Source organism: Nannospalax galili, unplaced genomic scaffold, assembly GCF_000622305.1.
Source record: "Nannospalax galili isolate Female #2095 unplaced genomic scaffold, S.galili_v1.0 scaffold668, whole genome shotgun sequence".
In the NCBI taxonomy this organism is placed as follows: domain Eukaryota; kingdom Metazoa; phylum Chordata; class Mammalia; order Rodentia; family Spalacidae; genus Nannospalax; species Nannospalax galili.
In genome coordinates, this window is record NW_008358090.1 from 950,014 (window position 1) to 972,483 (window position 22,470).

Here is a 22,470-nt window from a genome sequence, read left to right on the forward strand (position 1 = left end):
TCACTACAGCCAGGTGGCAAGGGCTCCTACTTAATCAGACTGTCTACACTAAGCCCCATGAGAGAGACCAAGGTCTTTCAGGATCTGGCACTCATCCTAATCTTATTCTTCCTTAAAAACAGTTGGCCATGAACTCGAAAAATTCATAGGTGGGGCTCCAGGAGCACTGGACAGGTGTGAGAAAGGAACATGAAACCTTAGTCCCTGTCCTGGAGCACCCAACAGCCTCAGACTTGGCCAGCTAGGGAACAAGGTGAGAGAGTGGGTCAAGGGAGGCTGTGGGGTGGTGAGTGACTAGATGGACGACTGGACAGATTGATGAATGTGTGAAGGCTGGTCATTCCTGTGGTCCCCAGAAGCACTCTTGCATCCTCACCCCTCAAAGCCCAACCATTCCAGAAGCCCCTTGTCTTCTGGAATTAACACCGAGGCCTCGGACACGTGTTATCAAGCTGAACAGGCTCCAGACCGGCCACCAGAGGGCCAACTGATGGTCCTAGGCGGTGCCCCTCCCGAGCGGGAAGAGGCTCTGGACCACGGAGCCAGGTTGCTGGGGCCTGGCGGAGGAAACCGGACGGAGCGACAGCCCAAAGGAACCGTGTCCAGCGGGGCCAGCAGAAGCCACTCGGGGGTTTGTAGTGGGCCTGTAGTGCAGGCTGGGGTTAGAAGCAGGAGACAGACAGAGACGGGGTAAAGTCCCGACATCCGCCCCTCCCCCACGACTCGGGCCCCATTCCCCTCCCCCACCAAGAAACAGCTTTCAGGTTAGGGAGCGTACACATTTCTCCTCCCGTCGGTCATGCTCGCGTTCAGCCCTTTGTGTAAGGCCACCTGATTGGGCGGATTCGAGCGATGCCCCGCCCAAGTCTCTGAAGTGACCAATTGCAGGCGGTTTCACGGTGCTCAGTGCTCGAGGGATCGTCAACGTCCTACGACGATTCGGAGGATGCGTAGGCCTCGGTCGTCTTTGACGCCCGTACTCAGGCTGTGATCCCAAGGAGATCTTCCAAGCCTGTGCTTGGGAAGTTGCCCGCCTGGCATCTGGACTATCCTTGGGGATCTCGGCTTCTCTTTTCCCGCACGGCTCGCCGGAGTGTCCTCGAGTGGACGCGCTCACCCCGAAGGGGAGTTTGTAGACGTTCCCTCGCGCTGGGGACGCGGCCCCTTTAAGGGCGCAGTAGTCCAGAGCGCCGCCTGTCTGGACACGCGCCCCGAGCTCAGGCTTCCCAAGCGGACGCGGGTGATGGGAGCGCGGTAACGGAGCGCGGGCGGCGAGGAGCGCGCAGCAGTGCAGTCGGCGAGGGGCGCGGGGTGCGGGAGGCTACGCGAGGGGCAGGCCCGCGGCGGGCAGCCCGACTCAAGTCCCGCCCCGCCCCGCCCGCTGGGGTCCTGCACTCGGGGCTGCGCGCGGCGGGCGCGGAGGGAAGTCCCGAGACAAAGGAGCGCCGCCGCCTTTGCCGCCGCGACGGTCCGGGCCGCGGTAGCCCAGGTGAGCCGCCGCCGGCCTGCGCGCGCGCCTTGATCACCACCCGGTGTCGCCGCCCTTCCAAGGTTCCGGGAGGCTCCGAGCCGAGCGGCCGCTGCCTCCTCTTGCCTCCGGGCCTCTGCCCTCGGGGCACCAGGGCCCAGCTGCTGTGCCCCTGGCGAATGCTTGGTTGGGACCACCGCCCGCTCGCCTTCCAGCCGGGCTGGATTCCACTGACCTCCACAACAGACGATCTGAGTTTCCCGGCAGCTCGCACACACGCTCTGGGCGGTGCTGGGCCTGGGTAGTTGAACGAGCGGGAGGCCGTGAAGGCCGTGGCACTGGGCCGTACCGCGGCCTGCAGGTGCCTGGCCGACTTGGTTCGCGTCGTCAGTTGGCGAGACGCTGTGCCGCTCTTTGGGTTTTGTGGGTGTCGTGTGCAGACTCTTTTTCTCCTCTATCTTTATTCTTAAGGAATTTGTCTTAGTGGGTAAGTGTTCTTCGTACCCAACAGAAAATAGGCATCGAAGAGCCTGATTTTAAAGAGCTGCTCTCCCCTAGGCCTCCAGTGGTTGCAGTCCGGCCTTCCGCTGGCCGTTTCTGGCTTTGGAACTTATTTAACAGCCTGGCGTCTTGAGCGAAGGGTCCGTAGAGCTTAGAGAGTGCATTTGGGTGGGTAGAGGCCGCTTAGCCTTATCTGAACCAGCAGTAGTACTAGTACCCATGTTGCCCGTGAGTAAGTTGAGATGGGTGGAGATAAGCAACTTCACACAGACTCTAACCAGTAAGTAGCTCTGAAAGTCCATGGTGTCTCCCGGCAGGTGCAGCACGCTGCAGCAGCCCTGGAGAAGTGAGAGGACCTGGCTCTGCATGCTGTTGATTGTCTCTGGTAGTTGAGGGGTTTTTGTTTGGCTTTTGGAGGGGAGGGTTGTTTTTTTTTTTCTTGTCTTTGCTGCTCATGAAGTGGCTGTTAACTTGGGAAGGCAGATTGTGTTTAAGTGGCTTTTGGAGTACCAGGAGGATGAGCATCACCGTCTTGGGTACCCGGTTTCTGTGTAGATCAGTACAAGTGTACCCTTGGGGCTCCATTCCCTGATCATTCTGTGTCTCCTGGCCCTTCCCCTGTGGGGGAGAGGGCCTTTAAGAAACAGCTAGACCTAGGAAAGGTGAGATCCATTCCTCATTCGTTCCCACCACACCACCCTCCTTTTAGAGCCAGGGTCTCACTTTGCAGTCCAGGCTGAGCTTAAACTTGTTACTGGTCCTCTTGGCTCAGCCTCCCTACTGTTGGTTATGTTCAAACATGAACCACCAGTCCTGGCTCCTCAATGTCTTTCTTCACACTCAAGACAACCACAGTTGAGTGCTAAGGCAGAGGTCTCTGGGGAGGCAACTGTCCAGCAGAGTCCCCAGGTTCCTCTCTCCAGAGCACTGACCTGGGGTTCTGAGACCTGTTTGGAAGCCCTGCTGAGACTTGTTTGAGATCTTCTGCCATCTGATCGCCCACTTAGCAGATCAGCTAGTCTGCAGATTCTACCTGAGTGTTACTGTCTTCCTGGCTGGATAGGGGATGGCAGCTCCCCTACAGCCTGCCCTCATTCAGGTTGCTCACCCTTCCTAGGGGAAATTAGAGTGTGCTTGTGCCCCTCTCACATGAGGGGGCGGGGTCCAAGGAACCTGGGAGTGGAATTGCCCTGTGGTTTGTGAAAAACCAGTTAAAGAGTGTGAGACACTTGTGAAAACGAAGCCCTAGGCCTCTAAGCTCTGCTCTGACCCTTGAGACCCTCAAGTCTGCTTCCCCCATGCCCTTCTGACCAGACAACTCATAGCTGGCCCGTCTCTGTCACAGTTCTCATGGCTTTGCTCAGTATCACCAGGATATGGTGGCACCTTGCTCTTCCTCATTAGTAAGCCCCCATTGGCAGCAACCTGTGTCTTCCCCTCTGTTTAAATGAGTGCCGCCCTAATCCTAAATTTCTGGGGGGGGCGGGGGGTATTCAGTCAGGTGTGAGGGCTTTGTGGCAGAGCCTCAAATGGTTATAAGCTTGTTGGGGGCAGACTCACTTGAGGGAGAGGGGGTACTAGGCTCTGCACTCCTGTGTTGGGGAAGGGTAGTTTTGCTTTGGGTTCATGCCTCTGTTTTTTGGACTGACTTGTTCTTGAGGTCAGGTAAGGAAGACGCTTTAATTTGTATGCTGGGTTTGAGGGCTGGAGCTGGTGGCCCTTGGGAGTTCATTTGTCACAATCTTGCCCTCATGGCTTGCACTTGTTAACAAGCTGCTTTTTCTTGTTGGCTTTGGGATATATAGGATATTTAAAATGTCAGTACCAGGTGTGTATTTTATAGCAACCTCACCCAAGTTTCTAAATCCTGGGCGCTCAGATGATGCTTCTGCAGCTTCTGATGAACAGCTCTCCCTCCACTTGTCCCCTTGGTAAAAGCCATCTATGGCCAGGCATTGTGGCACACACCTTTAATTCCAGCACTCAGAAGGCAGAGGCAGGCAGGTCTTTTGAGTTTCAGGCCAGCCTTGTCCACATAGTTCCAGGGCTACATAGTAATCTCCCAACAAAAGCCATCTAGGAGTGAGATGTGGCTCATGCCTGTAATCTCAGTACTCAGGAAGCTAAGTGGTAGATTGCTGTGAGTTTAGGCTAGCCTGAGCTACAGTGTGAGAATTTTTTTTTTAAGCCCACTAGGACCCCAATGTAGAACTCCACTAGATTGCCAGTAGTCTGTTGAGGTGATACCTAAGAACAGCTGTGCTCACAGGTGTCTCTAATCGCCCGCCTGTAGCATAGGCAATGAGCTATTGAGGTTCCATAGGACTTGTGCTGGATAAAGGGTGCGCGTGTTTTCTAAGATAGCCATGGGTTTGTTGGCAAAGTGGGCAACCTGAGCTGAGTATGGACTGTACAGAGTTCTCGTTGATGCCTGTGGAAGGGTGCAGTGGGAACCGCTGTCCTAGCAAGAATCAGAGACCTGAGGTTTAAGAGGCTCTGCCTCAGAGCAAGGACTCTGCAGGCCAGCCCAGTGGTCAGAGACACTTTGAACTGAGAATGGAGACTAGACTAGTGCTTATCCTGTTGGGAGATTTTGCCCACAAGCCCAGTAGAGCCCCACATGAGAGTGACTTAGGCCTGAGTTTGGGATCACTTACAAAAACCTTTCCCTTTGAGAAGCAGTTCAGTGGAAGCCACTTCAGAAAGATACCCCTCAACCTGCTAGATCCTTGCTTAAGGGGGTGGCTTTCCTGGAACCCACATACCCCTAGATCCTAATGCTCCATAGCCTTGGGCCTCTGAGCCCTGTTTCATGTGATACAGAAAACTAGCTGATGACAGCCAAGGTGATGGCAAGCTGGTGATGGTCCTGCCCACCTGGTGTCCCATAGTGTTGGGTTCATGATCCTTGGTGAAGGTGCTCCTTCACCTAAAGCCAGGGACCTGGGTGCCTTTTCCAGGTGTGCCAAGATGGGCCCTGGCAAATGCTGCTGGACACTCCACAGAGTGACAGGGCAGACTTCTGGGCTGTGAGCTGGCAGGCATGTGGATGTCACTAGTACAGCAGAACAGCAGGGAGTTGTGTTGCCCAGCCCACTGAAGCTTTACTGGCTCCCTGCCCTATGGTGATTTTCTCACTGTTGCCTTCAAGAGTAGTTGTTCTTCTGCTAGCCCTGATCCTACCCTGGAGTCTCAGAGCCTCTGCATCTTGCGCTGGAGGGTAGTAGGGCAGTGCCCTGTTCCTGAACCCTGCCTCCATTCTCAAGCTAGCACTCTATTTTTGTGGAGGATTTTTGTGGTGCTGGGGTGAAACCATTGAGCTACACTCTAGCCTCAGGTTAGTGTTTCCAGTGCCTGCTAGACCCTGTCCTTCCTGAGAATCTGACTGTGGAGTGGGGTCTGAGTCTCTCCAGAAGATGCTCAGTGTCCGCTTTGGAAGTGACAGCCTCTCTGCAGGCCCTCTCCATTGTACCTCCCAGCATTTGTGGCCTACCTCTGAACTCTGTCCGCTCTGTGGTTTGTACACCACAGCATTTACCTTGGAGCCTTAAGAGAGAGTTAGTCAGTGGTATGCCACCCACCTACCTGGAGGTGTAGGTGAAGGGTAGGTGTAGTGCTCCCAAGGAGCATTATGCCAGTCCTTACTCCAAGGGCAGCTTGCCCTGCTGTGTGCCAGTCTGTCTCACCTGCTTCTTGAAAACAGCCTCTTATTCCAACCAGATGTGAGGGGGCAGAGCAGAGGAGCTCTGTGTGCCTCACCGTGATAACCCCCCCTCTGTGCTATCTGTTACAGGGACTTTGAATATGTCGGGGATCGCCCTCAGCAGACTTGCCCAGGAGAGGAAAGCGTGGAGGAAGGACCACCCCTTTGTAAGGAGCACTCTGTTTCTGTTGAGCAAGGAGGGTCCTCTTTTGAGTTGTAGTCCCTGCTTACCTGTGGCCATCAAGTGGAATTCAGGCTTGTTCTCTTAGCTGGTATCTTTTGTGACTATTCTTTCTTAGGGCTTTGTGGCTGTCCCAACAAAGAACCCTGACGGCACGATGAACCTGATGAACTGGGAGTGTGCCATCCCTGGAAAGAAGGGGGTAAGAACTACCACCACTTACACCTACTCATCATCTTTAATGGGAGACCTGAGGGGGCAAAACTGCTTGGGTTCAGATGTCCATGGTTTCTGACCATACCCTGCAAGGTTACAGTCCCACCAGGTCACAGCTGTTACCCTAAACCAGACCAGGAGTGGGCTGTGGTGGTGAGGAGGGTCAGACCCTTGAAAATCATTAGAACAATTCTGGTCATGAGGGGACGGTAGGTCCCATGGTAAGAAGTTTTCATGTGCTGTGTCCAAAGTGGTGAAGTCTGCAGAACCTCATGGCACAGTGCCCCTGGAAAGCATGGGCCATGTGTCCCGCTGCACACAGGTCTTTGTACTGCCTGTTGTCTATCTTCCTGGCCTAGCACATGTGGCCCGTCTGGGAGGCAGGCTCTCCTATGACTCTAGGCATTGTCCAAATGGGTACATCCTTTGGTATCCTAAGGTATTTAATTTGTGCCTGGAGCCTCTGGACTCATGCTGGTTCTTTCTGGTGGTCCTCAGTAGAATTTGGCCTGAACGGGGATGCAGTTTCAGTTCATATGTGCAAAGCTCTGTTGTGGAATACAGGGTGGGTCCCTAGCATCTGCTGAGAGCACTCCCTGCCCCTCAAGTCAGAGTGGGATGCAGTCTCACTCTGGCACTTCTTCACAGAGATGGGGGTAGAAGGGCAGTCATGCTGGGTGGCAATGCCCTGTCCCTACCCAAGCAGGATTTGAGGTGCTGGCTTAAATAATGAAGGTACAAGTTGCTGGGCTCATCTTTATTTGCTGGGCTCTTTGGTGCTTTTAGCACCCTGAGAGGTGTGGGTCCTGAGCTCTTTAGCATCTGGCAAGCTGCCCTGTTTCCTCCTGCCTCTACCCTGTCTGAGGATGGTTCTGTCCAGCTTCCTACAGGCACAGTGGGAATCTACTTCAGATGTGGAGGAAAAATAAGGGTGCAAGGCAGTTTAGAGCAGGCCTCTAAGCAAGTGAACCACACATTTAACCTTAGTTCCTTCATGACAGACTCCATGGGAAGGAGGCTTGTTCAAGCTACGGATGCTTTTCAAAGATGACTACCCATCCTCACCACCAAAATGTAAGTTCTGCACAGAGCCTGTGGTCCCCTTCCCAGAGCCTCCCTTTGGGAGCCATGTCTGTGGATGCTCTGCCCAACAGGCAGGAACGGGTTGTCAGTGCAGGGATAAGGGTAGTTCTGGTGAGTTGGTTGGGTTGGATCATCAGGAGGTGATACAAAAGGTACGTGTAATCAGTGTGGTCTCTGACCCATCTGTCAGAAAGCTTCTCATATGGCAGGGAAGGTTGAAGCTGAAGCTCCTGGACACTTTGATTTTGAGAATCTGTACTTGGTGCCCACTGGAGCCACTGGGAAGTAGAAGGATGGGGATCTAGAAGCTCCCCCTGGTGGAGTGGAGTAATTAGCATGTCAGGCTCTGGGTTCAATTCAGAGCACCAAAAGAGAGAAAAGAATTCTCACCCAATCCAGTCTGCTGCATTTTGTTTGTTCCTGTTTATGGCCAGCATGAGGCTGTATGTACAGCCTGAGTGACACACCCTTAGGCTTATAGATCAAAAGATAAGTCTGGGCTGGTGGGCACTGGGGCTACAGGGAGACCCTGTCTCAAAAAGACCAAAAAAAAAATAAGTCTGGGCTGTAATCTCAGTACAGCTCAGCAGGACTTGCTGAGGGTACAGCCACCACCCCCTATTCTGCCCACAATCAATAACAAGGTCACATCTGTCTCCCACTGAGAAGAGTACTACCTGGGAAAGAGCAGGTCTGAGCTTTGACTGCTGACTGCCCATTGCAATGGAGAACTAAAACAGTAACTTGACTGGGAACTATTGAATGAAATCTTGCTTCTTTTTTTTTTTTTGTCTTTTTGAGACAGGGACTCCCTGTAGCTCCAGCTGTCCTGGAACTCACTGTGTAGACCAGGCCGGCCTTGAACTCTAAGAGATCCATCTGCCTCCTGAGTGCTGGGATTAAAGGCATGCACTACCATGCCCAGCAAATCTTGCTTTTTTTTTGGAGATCATCCTTGAGTTCTTTTTGCCATGCAGTTTTTAGTGCTTTCTTTTAGTTAAGAAAGAAAAAAAAATCTAAAAATGAAACAGCCACAACTGCTTTCATGTGGTGCTGGAATCCCAAGCAAATACAAGGAAGCAAGGAGGACCAAGATGCAATTGTTTATGAAGAAAAAGTAAATGTGAAGAAATCTGCCATGGTTGTGGCATGTAGAAGTTTTAAAACTGAGCTGTTCATAGTAACACTAAATACTTTGGAAGAGAAGCCCTATGTACTGGAAACCATGGGCATTTCGAAGAAGCCCGGGGCAACCTTAGCAGTAATGCAGGAAAATGGCTGTTACACACACACACACACACTCCTGCAGCTGGTCTGTACATCCCACAGAATGTCCTGGTCAAGCAGGCTCTAAAGTGTGTGCGTGGAAGTGCAAATGGGCATAAACTGTCAGGCCCTTGAAGTTAGGGGGGTCATGAGACCCACGTGGAGGCCCAGTGTGAGGAGAGTACCCAGGCCCATTAGTATGGTTGGCCATTATCAACCAGTTACCAAGACTTGCCACAAGATGACATGGTGCGATATCCTGTGATTGGTGCAAAGATGGGCAACAGAGTCGGTAGTCCAGAAAAGCCACAATTGCTGACAGTTAGCTGTGTGACGAGACAGGTGGGGGTAAAGGGATAGGGAGGCCTGGTAGGAGAGATGGAGGTTCAGTCTCATTGGCCACAGCTCAGCCCAGTGATCAGGGAGCAAGGGTGGCTTTGGAGGAGGCATCAGATACTCTATGCCCCTCTCTGTTCTTGGGGCAGACTGTTCTTTCGCAGGAAAGCACAAGGAAGTTTTGGCCACAAGGTTTGCTAATTGTACAGCCCTGAAGTTAGATGGTTTTCTCAGTGGGGGTGGAGAGATGGCTTAGCGGTTAAGAGCACTGGCTGTTCTCGCAGAAGACCCAGGTTTGAATCCCAGCACCCACATGGCAGCTAACAACTGTCCGAAGCTCCAGTTCTAGGGGATCTGACAGCCTCTTCTGTTCTCCTTGGGCATTGCACAACACGGGTGCACTTAGCTACATGCAGGCAATACACACATACACATAAAAATAATAAAAAAAATTTTTAAAAAGATGGTCTTCTCGGCTGGGCGTGGTGGTGCACGCCTTTAATCACAGGACTTGGGAGGCAGAGGCAGGTGGATCTTTGTGAGTAAGTGAGTGAAAGATGTGCAGCTTCACGATTCTTAAAGCTCCTCCAGGTCATCAAGAATGAAGCAGTGAAGCAGCTGTGAAATGGAGTAGAGCCTTTAAAAAAGCACTCCTCACAGGAGGGCCAAGAACTGAGCAGCAAGAGTTCTCAGGGACTTGTTGGAGAATGTAAAGCTTGAACATTTTCCTGGAAGTTACCTACCGTGACCACTGAAGTTGATATCCTACCACTCCTCTCGACTCACCAGTAGAAATGCCCACATGTGTTCACAAAGTCACAAAGCAGGAAGTTCATGGAAACCCCATTGGTGATAACCAGAAGCCAGAGGTGATGCGCGTGGTGCGTGTGTGTATGTGTGTTAGTTACTACATGGGCTGCAGCCAGAGCAAAGGGAAGCGAGGATGTGTGAGTCCCCTAGAGAGCAGCAAGATTGTGGACCCTTTAATGTTGGATCCATGCAGCTCAAAGCAGGTCATGAGGGAGGCTAAATCTGGAGGGGCCAGCAAAGGGTGACTAAGCCTCACATACAGATTATCATTGGTAGAAGAAATAGTTTGCAAATGAGATTAAGCTTGGGTTTGCTAAAAGGTGCTATTAAAAGAGCAAAACGGGAGACTGGAGAGATTGCTCAGTGGTTAAGAACACTGGCTGTTCTTGCAGAAGACCCGGGTTCGAATCCCAGCACCCACATGGCAGCTAACTGTCTATAACTCCAGCTCCAGAGATCCAGCAGCCTCTTCTGAACTTCTCGGGGCATTGCACAACACGGGTGCACTTACCTACACACAAGCAATACACACACACAAAATAATATTTTTTAAAAAAATAACAAAACAGGCATTTCTCTAGCGGTGGGAAAGGATGTTGGTGTGGAGGACATTTGCAATCATGGCATCCAGTGCTTTGGTGAAACAACCTGTGCGTGGCCTCCTGGCCAAGTGCCTGCAGTTCCATATTGTTGGACCCGTCGTCACACTGGGAGCTGCAACTTTCTACTAGTTTCGTGTGGTTGAACAAAGAAAGAAGGCATATGCAGATTTCTACAGAAATTATGATTCCATGAAAGATTTTGGAGATGAGGAAGGCTGATACCAGAGCACAAAATGAATTCAGAATGTAAAGAATTCTTTGGATTGAGCTTCGTAGGAGTCTGTCACTGAACTGTAAAACATGTTCCTGAACTGTAAAACATGAATGTGTGGGGCATGGGGCTAATGAATAGTTTATCTCAAATAATTAACAGTTACTATGGGGGAAAAATAGCAAAACGGGCTGGAGAGATGGCTCAGCAGTTAAGAGCATTGGTTATTCTTGTAGAAGACCTGGGTCTGAATCCCAGCACCCACATGGCAGCTAACAACAGTATGTAACTCCAGTCCCAGGGGATCCGACTGCCTTTTCTGACCTCCACAGGCATTGCATGACACAGGTGTACTTACCTACATGCAGGCGTAAATACACGCATACACATAAAATAAAAATAAAGAGCAAAGCAGTAGGCCCAAGCCAAGTGTAGTGGTACATGCCTTTAATCCCAGCACTTGGGAGGCAGAGACAGATGGATGGATCTCTGTGAGTTCAAGGCCAACCTGGTCTACATAGCAAGTTCCAGGTCAGCTGGAGCTACAGGGAGACCCTGTCTCATAAAGAGACTCCCCCATCCCCAACCAAAAAAAAGGGTAGGCCCAGAATGGGACAAGATGCCTGCTGGTAGACTTGAACACACAGCAGTCCCCAGATCAGTAAAAGACATGAAAGGAGATGGGACAAGCTTTTGTGGCATACTGCTTGAGGCCCTGGCCCAGATGTGAGGCAATGAAGCTGGAGAACCTGTTAGGGTTGGTTTGGGGATACAGCAACATCTGTGAAGTCCTGTCCTTACAACTTCTGACCCTCTCCATTTGCTCATCAGTGTTCCTTTGATGCAAGTTACATTCGTGGCCTTTCACTCAACTTTGGAATGGCATCGAGTGCTTTTACAGCCAGAAGAGACTGCATGTTGCGGCCCCTCTATCAGGACATGCAAAGCTTTTTGCAGAGTAGTTGGGGATTTTCTAGAGAGCTGGTGGAATTAATGTGGGTGTTCATTCTGAATCTTACCTCTTTGTTGATTCATTATTTGTGGTACTTGGGATTGAACCTAAGGCCTCACAGATGCCTCGGTAAGTGCTCTACCACTGCGCTACATTGCCTTTTTTTTTTTTTTTAATTTGAAGACAGTTGGAGTTTAAAAGAAAAACACTCCAGGGCAGGCAAACTAAATTTCAGCAGCTGCCCAGAGGAGAGAAAGAAAAAGGCTGTGCCTAGTTACCAGCATGGAGGTATGCCACATGGCACAGAAGGAGACTTTAGAAAAAGTGATGTTCTGGCTGGCCATGAACTCCCAGTCTTCCTGCCTTTGCCTTCATAGTAGCTGGGAATACAGGTGTGTACCACCACACCTGGCCTATTTGTTTGCAGTACTGAAAGTTCTGTCTAGTTCCTCATGCATACCAGAGAGGTATCACAAGAGCTTCATCCCCAAGTCCCTTCGATACATCAGGCTGTAGTTAGACTTGTACTTTCCTGGGTACAGCAGGGGCCCTGACCCTACTGCTCTCCCTGCGGCTCAGATACTGACTCTCCTCTAATGGGAGTGGAGCAGAGGTCCTCTGAGAACAGAGTGCCAGGCACCCCAATCCAGCCTGTGACCCTGAGGAGCTCTACCAACCAACCCCATTGGTGCCTACTCCTCCCAAGAGCATTTCCTGCTGGAACTGGGCTATGGTTAAATACTTGAAAATAAGAAAGAAATTTGGTTGCCTCACTGGTCAGAGTGAGGCACATCCTAAAGTACCAGCTATGGAACAGTCCCAGGGTAGGGCTGATGGTAGTAGATTTTTCTGTTCTCATAAAGAAGAAACGTGAGGTCCTTGAAGCCTGTGTTGTAAAGTGGTTCACACATTGTAAAGGTCCCTCCAGCCTTCCCTGTGGGCTCATCTTGCCACGGTCTCTTCTGGCTACCCCAAGTTCCTACTCAAGGCAGAGTCTGGGAGGATGAGGTGTTCTCTGTCTGCTATATCCAGGCGTGGTTCCTCAGGTAGAGGAGCTGTAGCATCGTTCCATCTCTGTCCCCTCTGCTATTGCATTTAAGTTTGTTTTTCCTAAAGGTCTCTGGTATCAGGAAGGGTAAGGACCACATGAGGAAAGGGGAGCAATATCTGCCTCCAAAAGTGTTTCTTTCCTTCCCCATCCTCCAGGTAAATTTGAACCACCACTGTTTCACCCAAATGTGTACCCTTCGGGCACAGTGTGCCTGTCCATCCTGGAGGAAGACAAGGACTGGAGGCCAGCCATCACAATCAAACAGGTATGGGGTGGTCAGCTGGCACCCTGCGCATGGGCTTGCCCTGTACTCAGTGGCCAAGACAGCCTTTCAGACCACTGAACCCCATCAGTGTTGGCTGATTGTTTTGTTTCTTTTGTTTCTTCCACAGATCTTATTAGGAATACAAGAACTTCTAAATGAACCAAATATCCAAGACCCAGCTCAAGCAGAGGCCTACACGATTTACTGGTTAGTAGCCACTGGCCTGCTGTCTGAGCCTCCTTCACTGGAAGTACAGACTAGGCCCATCTGGGGTATATTAGCTGAGAGAGAGGCCCTGAAGCAGAGGTGCAAACTCACTCCCACTAGTTAGCAGCACCATATAAGATTGGGGGTGGGGGGACAGTGCTTATCCAGCTTAGCAACAGAGCTGGACAAGCGGCTTACACTGAGCAAGAATGGGGACCAGAGTTGATGTAGCAGAACATGATAATAAGATAGGATAGCAGGTATAGATCAGGTGATGTAGGCTCTCGTGGGCCACTTTGTGGTGAGCTGTGGCAGGCATGGAAAGGGGTGTGGCCCACAGCATAATAGTGAAGCTGGCAGGGGTGCCTTGTTCCTTTTCATATGTGCTGAGAGAGTAGGACCGCTTGTGATTTGGTCTGTATTTGAATGACAGTTGAACAAGTACTGTGGGCAACAAAGAAGACCCTCAACCCTGAGCAGAGGTTCCATGTTTTTTGATGTCCTGAACACTCCAATTTGTGGACTGGTCTGTGTAGGGCCATAAGAAGCTGGGTTGGGATCTGATGGTGACTTTTTCTAAGGAAACAAGGATCATCTGCCTCTGAATTAGAATGGCACCAGCCACCCAAAAAATGACTCATACAAATCGAGCTTGATGAGTAAAAGGAGTTTATTAAGAATCATTTGTAGAGCAGGGGATGAGTACAGAGGTCTGCATTCATCTGTAGTTCTGTTTTATATGACTTTGAGGCAACAGCAGGTCTGAAGTATGTATAACTGTGCTAGAGTGCCACTGGCTCACTTTATGTGCTGGTTTCAAGTCCCTTCTCCCTGAGTGGCTGCTGCCTTGCTCTAGTGTTCTTGCTTGGTGAATGATAGTACTGGGTGAGGGCTGGGCCACTACCCTGTGACATGCTGTCTTCATGATAGCATCAGCCCCTTCCCAAGATCAGAATGTGTTCTGATCCTAAGTGTTCTGTCCTCCCTGCTTAGGTTCTGGTACCGGATTTTTCTGGGGTGACCTTGGCATTTAGAACCTGTTGTCTGTACCTGGGCCAGGCAGTTTGGGCTCAGGCTTGCTCCATGGGGACCCTTGGTGAGCTCACATGCTCACTGACATGCTGCACAAGAAGACCCCACAGTGCCCAGACCCATAAATGTCATCTTGTTCCACAGTCCTTAGTGTCACATTGCTTCCTCGTGGCAGTTTTTATTCCCAGTTGCAGTGTGGTCCAGTCCAAGTCCTGGACTGCAGTTCTCTGAGGTCTCTAAATAGGTCCACGCCTTGCCTTGGGCTGAGGGCCACATGGAAAGCCCACAGAAGCACTTACCTGTTTTCAGAAATGAGCCGTTAATCCTAGCACTTGGGAGGCAGGCAGGCGGATCTCCATGTGATTGAGGCCAACCTGGTCTACATAGTGAGTTCCAGGCCAGCCAGGGCTGCAGGGAAACCATCTCAAAAAATGAGTAAATCCTAGTGTGGTGAGTTGTTTTCCGGTTAATAGCACTGTCTTAGATTTATTGCTCATGGCTGGTCAAGAGTGGGCTTGCTAGGCTGGAATGCACACCTGTGGTTCCTGTCAGGTGATTGAGGTGGGATGGTTACCTTAGTCCAGAATTTCTAGGCTCTGATATAAAGCTCTACCAATACCATGTCTGCATTGAGCTATCATTGATGAGGCTTCCCAGTAGCAGTGCCACCAGACTGCATATGCCAGTCAGTAGTGGGAATGTGTTGTGAATGCCATTGTGAGAAGTCTAGGGCTACTCTGTCCCCTCTGTGGTGGTCTGCACTCTGTCCCTGATAGGTTAAGGTGGTCATCAAACCTCCTGTCTCAGTGGCCATCAGGTGTAGCCTCTGTGCCCTCCAGCCCAGTGAGCAGGCCATGTTGCCACCCTGTCTAACATGTCTTCTTTTCTCTTGACCTCCTCAGCCAAAACAGAGTGGAATATGAGAAAAGGGTTCGAGCACAAGCGAAGAAGTTCGCCCCCTCATAAACAGCAGCCCTGTACTCTGTGACGAGGAAGGGATTGGCTTGGCAAGAACTTGTTTACAACCTTTTGCAGATCTAAGTCGCTCCGTACAGTTACTAGTCGCCTGGGAGGGTTGGGCGGGCGCCATTTTCCATTTCCGCCACTGGCATACAGTCCTCAATTCGCTGAATTGCCCCAGTTTTTCATACAGGGTCTCTTCCTTCAGTCTTTTGTATTTTTGATTGTTATGTAAAACTTGCTTTTATTTTAATATTGATGTCAGTATTTCAACTGCTGTAAAATGATAAATTTTTGTACTTGGTAAGCCCCTAGGAGCTAGTTCCTTCGCTCTCGGATGCAGGCATGCTTCTCACTGTTCAGAGCTCTCTAGCTGGCCGTATGACAGAACCACACTGTCCCTCTCTCCCTTCCCTCGTCCTCAGAACCTGGGTTATTGCTTATGAGCCTCAGATCCAAAGTTGGCCAGCATCTCCATTCTGCACCACTTCCTTTGTGTTTATATGGCGTTTTGTCTGTGTTGCTGTTTAGAATAAATAAACTGTTTATATAAAGGTTTTTTTTGTTGCATTATCATCATTAAAGTATGAGGAGGCACCTTGGTATGCCTGGCTCTCCTCATGTAGCTGCAGCCCTTGCTGGACACCAAGGCCCATGAACAGTACCTAGGAGTTCTCAGTCTCTGCTGGGGATGTACCCAGGCCCCATGCAGCTCCATGTTCATCTGGTTCTTTGTAAATAGGACTATGTACAGAAGTGTGTTCTATTCTCCCCATCCGGGTCTTTGGGCCATAAGGTACTGGGCAAGAGTGTGACCCTCTGAAGTTGGACTCTGCATCCAGCCCTCATAAATACCCAGCAGGGTGAAAGACTGGCTGATCCAGATCAAAGCTGAGGTCAAGTGAGGGCCAGCAACACAGCAGCCTGCATTGCTCTCCCTGCCTGCTGGCTGCACTTGGGCCCTTCTGGGCCTCAGTGCTTGTCTGAAGGCCTCTCAGTGCCCTGCACCCTGGAGGAAGCAACCCTGCCACCAGCCCTGGCAAACAGCAGGCGCTTCCTCTAGAGCATCCAAGCCCACAGCTCCTGCACCTCCTGGCCTGCAGTCAACCCTGCCCTACAGCCCAGGGGACCAGCCTAGGTGTGGCCTCGGCTCAGGATGACCCTCAGGTACTGCTATCCACATACTTCGTGTTTGCTGGACCTGGTCCGTGGTGAAGCTGCTGTCTGGCAGTGGCCTATAGCCTGCACCTGCTGTAGGGCTCGGCCTGTGATCTCAGACCTTGCAGACCCCAGGGAGGTATAGTGGGCACAGCTGGCCAGTGAGCACAATCCCCACCACCAGACTTGTTCCTGAGATCCCCTGGAGGACCCTTTCATGGGAACCAATCACCAGTGGCTCAAGTTTAGGGATCAAGGGAGGGTTGGGCGAGTGCCCAGGTCTACAGCTAGGAGACTCCACCCTGAAACTGGGGAGACTTGAGCCCCTACAGCTGGTGGCACTTGGGTGGAGCAGGTGCCAGTGCCTTGTGGGTGTGTTAGCTACACAATCCTGTCCAGGGCTGAGTTTGGATGGACAGTTGCAGTTGGTAACACAGGGCCTCACCTGGAGAGTCCAGGCAGGTGTTCGTGTAGCCTGCTCTCAGAATGTCTTATTTTGTAACAACTGACTACATTTAGTAATAGGTACACATGTATATGGTTAATATATGGAAATTCAATATATTTTATAGTTAAAGTATTCTAAAGTAACTGATGTTTCTAGCAAACTGTAGTGATTCCAGCTATGAAATGTTCCTTTTGTACCACAGTCCTTGGCTTACCAGAGATGTGAATCTTGTAACATGAGAACATGGTCTGTGACCATCCTGTGTTAAGTTGGGGAGGAGAATGTCCCAGCATGAGGCCTCATTGGTAAGGCATTGTGGGCAACCGATTAACCACTGTATCTACAAATCCTCAAATTAAAACATTTCCACAAACTGCAGCCCTCAGTTGTGTCCTTTGCTGCCTTTACCTTGCCTGCTATTTATTCTGTTTTAGTCCTTTAGGAGTTCCCCCACTGTCTGTGTACCCAGTATCACATCCTTAATCTCCACATCTTACTAGCTTCCCCTCAGCGTACTGGAGTAAAGTCTCCCTGGGAACAAGCCCCTGGATGGGTCTCCTTGGACAGGAGTGCTTCTTTATGAGTGTTGGGAGGTTGTGGGGTCCAGGGGGACATGGCTCCAGTTAAGAGCAGAGCTCTTGTTGCTTTTGCAGAGCACCCAAGTTTGAGTTCAGTTGCCAGCACCCACATCAAGTAGCTCACAGCTATCTAACTCCAGCTCCAGGAGATCCAAAGCCCTCTTGGCCTCTATGGGCATCTACAGTCACATACACATACACATAATTTAAAAATAAATCTTTGAAACAAAAGTCCAGTGGGATTCCAGGGATGTCCAGGACTGGCTGTGCCCAGTAACCCATTTCATGGGTGCAAAGAGCTTCCCAAGCAGATCCGAGGACAGGAGTATGGGCCTTGTGCCCTGGCCTTAGTGGCCAGTCTGGCCCTCCATCTCTTCAACTACCTGGACTTGGCTAGCCAGACTGAAAGAGGCCAGAAGACCTGGTCACTCCTGCCCCAGCAGTGATGGTTTGGAGGCTGCTATTAGTCCCCCTGGCCTTCCTAGATCATTTACAGCCTTCAGAGGAAGCACCTGGACACCTGGGTACCTCAGCAGCCAAAGTGCCCATCTTCAACTGAAACTGCCATACCTAAGCCCCCTTTGAAGTTTTGTGGATGAATTGCCAGGTTGAAGAGCCCAGAACTGATCTGGGCTAATTCTAGCAGACAGGACCCAAAGAATGCTGGGTTTGAGGACCTGTCTCCTGCTGACCCTGACACCGAGTTGGAGCTGGGAGTGTTTCATGATAGCTCTTACAACTCTAGAGGCCTCCAGACACTGCCAATATCTCTGAGGAGTCACTGGGCCTGATGGGAGTCTGGTTTGGAGCCATTGTGTGTAAAGGATCTGAAACTGAAGGTCCCATCTGTCCCACCCTGGCCCTAAGATGACTATACTTGTCTGGCAGCCATACCTGAGCTTTTAGAAGAGAAAAGGAGCTAACAACATAAAAATGCAGGAAGCACAAGATTGGGCTTGTCTGCCCTGGCCTCTGCCTGTCTGGGCCAGACCATCTGTGTCCTCCCTCAGGGACACCTCTCTAAAGGAAGGTTCTCACCCTTCCAGTAGGTCCTGTCTCAGGAAAGGGCTGGTCACAAAGCTGAGAGGAGGAAAAAGACACCTCCAACCCCCCAGATTCTGCACAGAATTATGGGCACATATAAGCAGGGTGCACAGTGTGTGTCCAGCTGTTCTATGATGTAGCCCCTTGGCCTCTGTCCACACTCTGCCCTTAATCTAGCAGCGGGCTTTTGTGGGAGCTAGGCTCTGGCACACCACCCCTCACTGGCAATGATGATAAGACAGGACAGACACCAAGAACTTGTGCTCCTCAGCAGGTCCACTTTGGGCCTTACCTATCAGTGAGCTTTGTGTTGCTCTTATCGAGGCTCTGTCCTGGACCTACTTCTCTGCCTCCACTCCAACCTGGGCCCCACAAAAAAATGGCACATAGCATGCATCAAGCCCCAGGTTCAGTCCATAGTACTACCTCACAAAACAAAACAAAACCCAGCACATTAGTCAATCTTTGGGCTAGAAATGTAGCTCAATTGGTAGAGTGCTTGCCTAGCATGCATGAAGCTCTTGATCAATCCCCAACACTGCATAAAATTGTGAATAGTGGCATATGCCTGTAATTCCAGCACTCTAGAGGTGGAAGCAGAAGGATCAGAAAATTAAGGTCATCCTCAACTACATAGCAAGTTTGAAGTGAGGTATGAAGCCAGCCTGCTATACAAGATCCTGTTTCAAAAAACTGTATATTCACAGTAGAACCCAGACCCGAGCCAACTCCAGATATATAGGTGCTGGCTTCAGGAAGTCCACAAAATACCTACAAAGTACCTGGTGTGCACTTGAATGATTTCAGCTTAGGGACAGGCCAGGGAGGCCAGCCTGGGCCACACATAACCTTGGAGCCACTTCTTTTCTGCAGGCAGGTAGATGACTGGCAGTCATTCCTCAGGGTGATTGCCCCAAGGCAGGTAATGACTGACCATAGACCCAGCTCCCTGACCTACAGGGCCTCACTGGCTACCCTGCCTTACCCTGCAGTAGGAAGACCTTGGCTCAGGGCTCAGGCTGATCTTAAAGTACTAAGGTCCCCCAGCAGTGTCTAGGATCACCTGTCATCCCCCTTTACAGATGAGAGGAACAGGGGCACTGGGCAATGAAGGACTACATAGAGGTGAGCAGGGCAACTGTAGAACAAGTGTGGCATTTCTAAGCCGCATTTCCTTTTTTTAAATTTTTCATTATTGAATTTTTGTGTATTTCATACACAAAATCATCTTTGTACCCCCATCCCCTTTGGCACCCTCCTACAGTCCCCCCACTGGTCATTTGTATTAAGGCCTATTATGTAAAGTTAGTGTCCCAAGATGTCCCTCAGTGAAAGTTTATCCACCAGGATTTAGCCTATCTAGAGTCCCTCCCTTCAAGAAGATCTGCTCTTCCTCACCCAGCAGTAATCAGCTGCCAATAATTCTTTGACTGAGATTGGGCTTGCTGTTCATTTCCACAGTTCTGTGCTGGGTTTTTGTCTGCCTAAGTTTGCATGGATCTTGTGCATGCTGACATCATTGCTGTAGGTTTGTATGAGAAGGGCCTCAGGTGCCTGTAGGACTATTCTTGTGTGGTCATGCACATCCTTCCTGGCTTTTACAATCTTTCCACCCCCTCTTCCGCAATGGTCCCTAAACCCTGGGTGGGTGGACCTCAATATAGGAGTCCTGTCCAAGGACCCACACTCTGCCGACTCTTATTCTCTGTGTTTCGGCCATTTGTGCCTTTTGTGTTCCTGGCCCTCTGTTGCATGAAGAAGCTTCATTGATGAGAATTGAAAGATGGGTTAGTGTTCTCTTCATCCCTCGTTCTATGTTACATGACTCAGGTGTGGAGGTTGCATCCTAGATGTGCCACTTAGGCTTGGGCAATTCACAGAGACTCTCTGTGTGTGACCATTGGTTGTAACTCTGTAATAATCTCTGTCTATTGAAAAAGAAGCTACTTTGATAGGTGGTGACTGGGATACTTTGTAAATTTAAGGATACATATTTTGCACATAGTAAGAAATTACTGGACTGGAGAGATGGCTCAGCAGTTAAGAGCACTGACTGCTCTTGCAGAGGACTTGGGTTCAATTCCCAGCACCCACATGGCAGCTACGAACTGTCCTTAACCCCAGTTCCAGGGGAATCTGAAACCCTCTTCTGACCTCCACTGCATTGCACAACATGGGTGCACTCACATACATGCAGGCAATACACTCATACACACAAAATAAAAATTAAAAAAAAAATTTAAGCCAGGCATGGTGGCGTACACCTTTGGTCCCAGCACTCAGGAGGCAGAGGCAGGCAGATCTCTGTGAGTTCAAGGCCAGCCTGGTCTACATAGTGACTTCCAGGACAGCTGGGGCTACAGGGAGACCCTGTCTCAAAAAGACAAAAAAAAATTTTAATTTTTTAAAAAGCTACAAAAACTTAAAATGCATAAAATATAGTACATATTTAAAAAAAGAAGGCCGGGCATGGTGGCCCATGCCTTTAATCCCATCACTTGGGAGGCAGAGGCAGGTGGATCTTTGTGAGTTAGAGGCCAGCCTGGTCTACATAGCGAGACCCTGTCTCAAAAAGGACACACACACACAAAAAAGAAATTACATTTATCTAGGGTGAGAGCCTTGGGGTTTTCTCTAAGATCTGTGACCTCTCCGGCTATGTGTATTTGGCTAGGTTTATAGTACCACACATGAGTTTCCTCCCATTGAGTGGGCTTTAAGTTCAATTAGGTGGCTGTTGATTAACCACAAGATAAAAGTGCCACTACTGCACCAATGTCTTTTGCTGTTCTGGTCATTGATGTGGTTTTTAGACCTTGAAGCTAGGATTAGACTATTGATTGATGTTCTCCCTTACCAGCTTACATAGTAAGCTGTGAGAGCTAGCCTTCAGGGGAGGTGGCTTCCAGGTCAGTTCCAGCTCCATTGCTCCAAATCGTGTCCAAAGTATGTCCTGTCTTCAGCAATAGGGTCTTACCATCAAGTTCTAAGGGGGGCATTCAAGGACTGTGGCCATAGCCTGTGTAATTTGGGAGTCTCTTGGACCACCCTGGCCAAGAACTCAAAGGAAGGTTTCTCCGGTCTGGCACTGTTTCTTGTTATGTAGCCTTCAGCCATACTCATGGACTCATGTAGGGATATTGTATGTGTAATTTTTCAGTAGGTTTTTGGACTAATAGGATTCCCTCTGGTTTTTTATACCAGCTAGGCACTATTTATGTCTCCTCTTTCTCTCCCTGTCTTATCTTCCCTCCCCACCCTTCCCATTTAAATTTTCCCCATTTCTCCCTTGATAATTTTTGTATGCTATGGTCCCACCTCTTTTGAGTTCCTTCTTCCCTTTTATTCCCATAGTTGTTTGTATAGCCCCCCCTTCTGCCCCTCCCCTTTAACTACCCTTTTTTTTCACATTTCTCTCTAAGTAACACGTGTCTCCTACTATTCTTCTCTCTCGGGTAACTTCTTTCCCATTATCTCCCTGGTTCTCATACATTTTCCTGGTTCCTGCACTCACATATAAGGATTTGGTGCTAGGATCCACAAATGAGGGAGAACATACGTCTTTTGTTTTTCTGAGTCTGTGTTACTTCACTTAATATAACAGTTTCTAGATTTGCTGGGTATGGTGGTGCACTCCTTTAATCCCAGCACTCAAGAGGCAGAGGCAGGCAGATCTCTGTGAGTTCAAGGCCAGCCTGGTCTACATAGTGAGTTCCAGGCCAGCAGGGGCTATAGGGAGAACCTGTTTCAAAAAAAAAAAAAAAAAACAGTTTCTAGATTCATCCGTTTACCTGCAAATTTCATTATTTCATCTTTCTTTACTGCTGAGTAGACTCCATTGTGTAAATGTACATATTTTCATTAACCACTTGTCAGTTGAGGGGTACTGAGATTGCTTCCATTTCTTAGCTATTGTAAAAAGAGCAGCAACAAACATGGATGTACAAGTGTCTGTACAATAGGATGAATCCTTTGGGTATATGCCAAGGAATGGTATAACCAGGCACACTTATTTTTTAATTTATTTTCTTTACTATTTTTACTCTATGTGTATGAGTGTATTGCCTGCATGTATATAAGTGCACCCATGTCATGCAATGCCTGGATTGGATCCCCTAGAACTGAAGTTACTGAATGATTGTTAGCTGCCATATGGGTACTGGGAATCAAACCCAGGTCCTCTGCAGTAGCAGCCAGTACTCTTAACTATTGAGCTATCTCTCCAGCCTTGCCATATTATAGTTATGCTTGAATAAAGAAAACAGCCTGTGGCAGCTAACAACTGTCCATAACTCCAGTTCCAGGGCATCCAACGCCCTCTTCTGACCTCTGAAGGCATTATACAACACAGGTGCACTTACATACATAAGGGCAATATACTCATACACATAAAATAGT

At 49.7% G+C, this 22,470-nt stretch overlaps 1 protein-coding gene across 3 annotated transcripts; it reads left to right on the forward strand.

Annotated features, from left to right (window-relative positions):
- The first annotated feature begins 496 nt into the window (after window positions 1–496).
- On the forward strand, window positions 497–15,402 carry Ube2i (ubiquitin conjugating enzyme E2 I). Of its 3 annotated transcripts, XM_029557704.1 has the most exons (8): window positions 1,401–1,489; window positions 2,287–2,354; window positions 5,763–5,839; window positions 5,972–6,055; window positions 7,071–7,143; window positions 12,536–12,645; window positions 12,773–12,852; window positions 14,787–15,402. In XM_029557704.1, the coding sequence occupies exons 2-8, from the start codon at window positions 2,336–2,338 to the stop codon at window positions 14,848–14,850; spliced, it is 507 nt and encodes a 168-aa protein (XP_029413564.1). In that variant the 5' UTR covers window positions 1,401–1,489; window positions 2,287–2,335; the 3' UTR covers window positions 14,851–15,402. The 3 variants fall into 3 exon arrangements, with proteins under 3 accessions (XP_008854385.1, XP_008854386.1, XP_029413564.1); XM_008856163.3 differs by lacking the exons at window positions 1,401–1,489; window positions 2,287–2,354 and adding an exon at window positions 497–631; XM_008856164.2 differs by lacking the exon at window positions 2,287–2,354 and having other exon boundaries at window positions 1,242–1,489.
- Window positions 15,403–22,470: the final 7,068 nt, after the last annotated feature.

Excerpts from the sequence above, each read along its gene's own strand:
- Ube2i (XM_029557704.1), top strand. Across the intron at positions 5,840-5,971 it reads GGAGGAAGGACCACCCCTTT|GGCTTTGTGGCTGTCCCAAC; the intron begins GTAAGGAGCACT and ends ATTCTTTCTTAG. Across the intron at positions 12,853-14,786 it reads GAGGCCTACACGATTTACTG|CCAAAACAGAGTGGAATATG; the intron begins GTTAGTAGCCAC and ends TGACCTCCTCAG.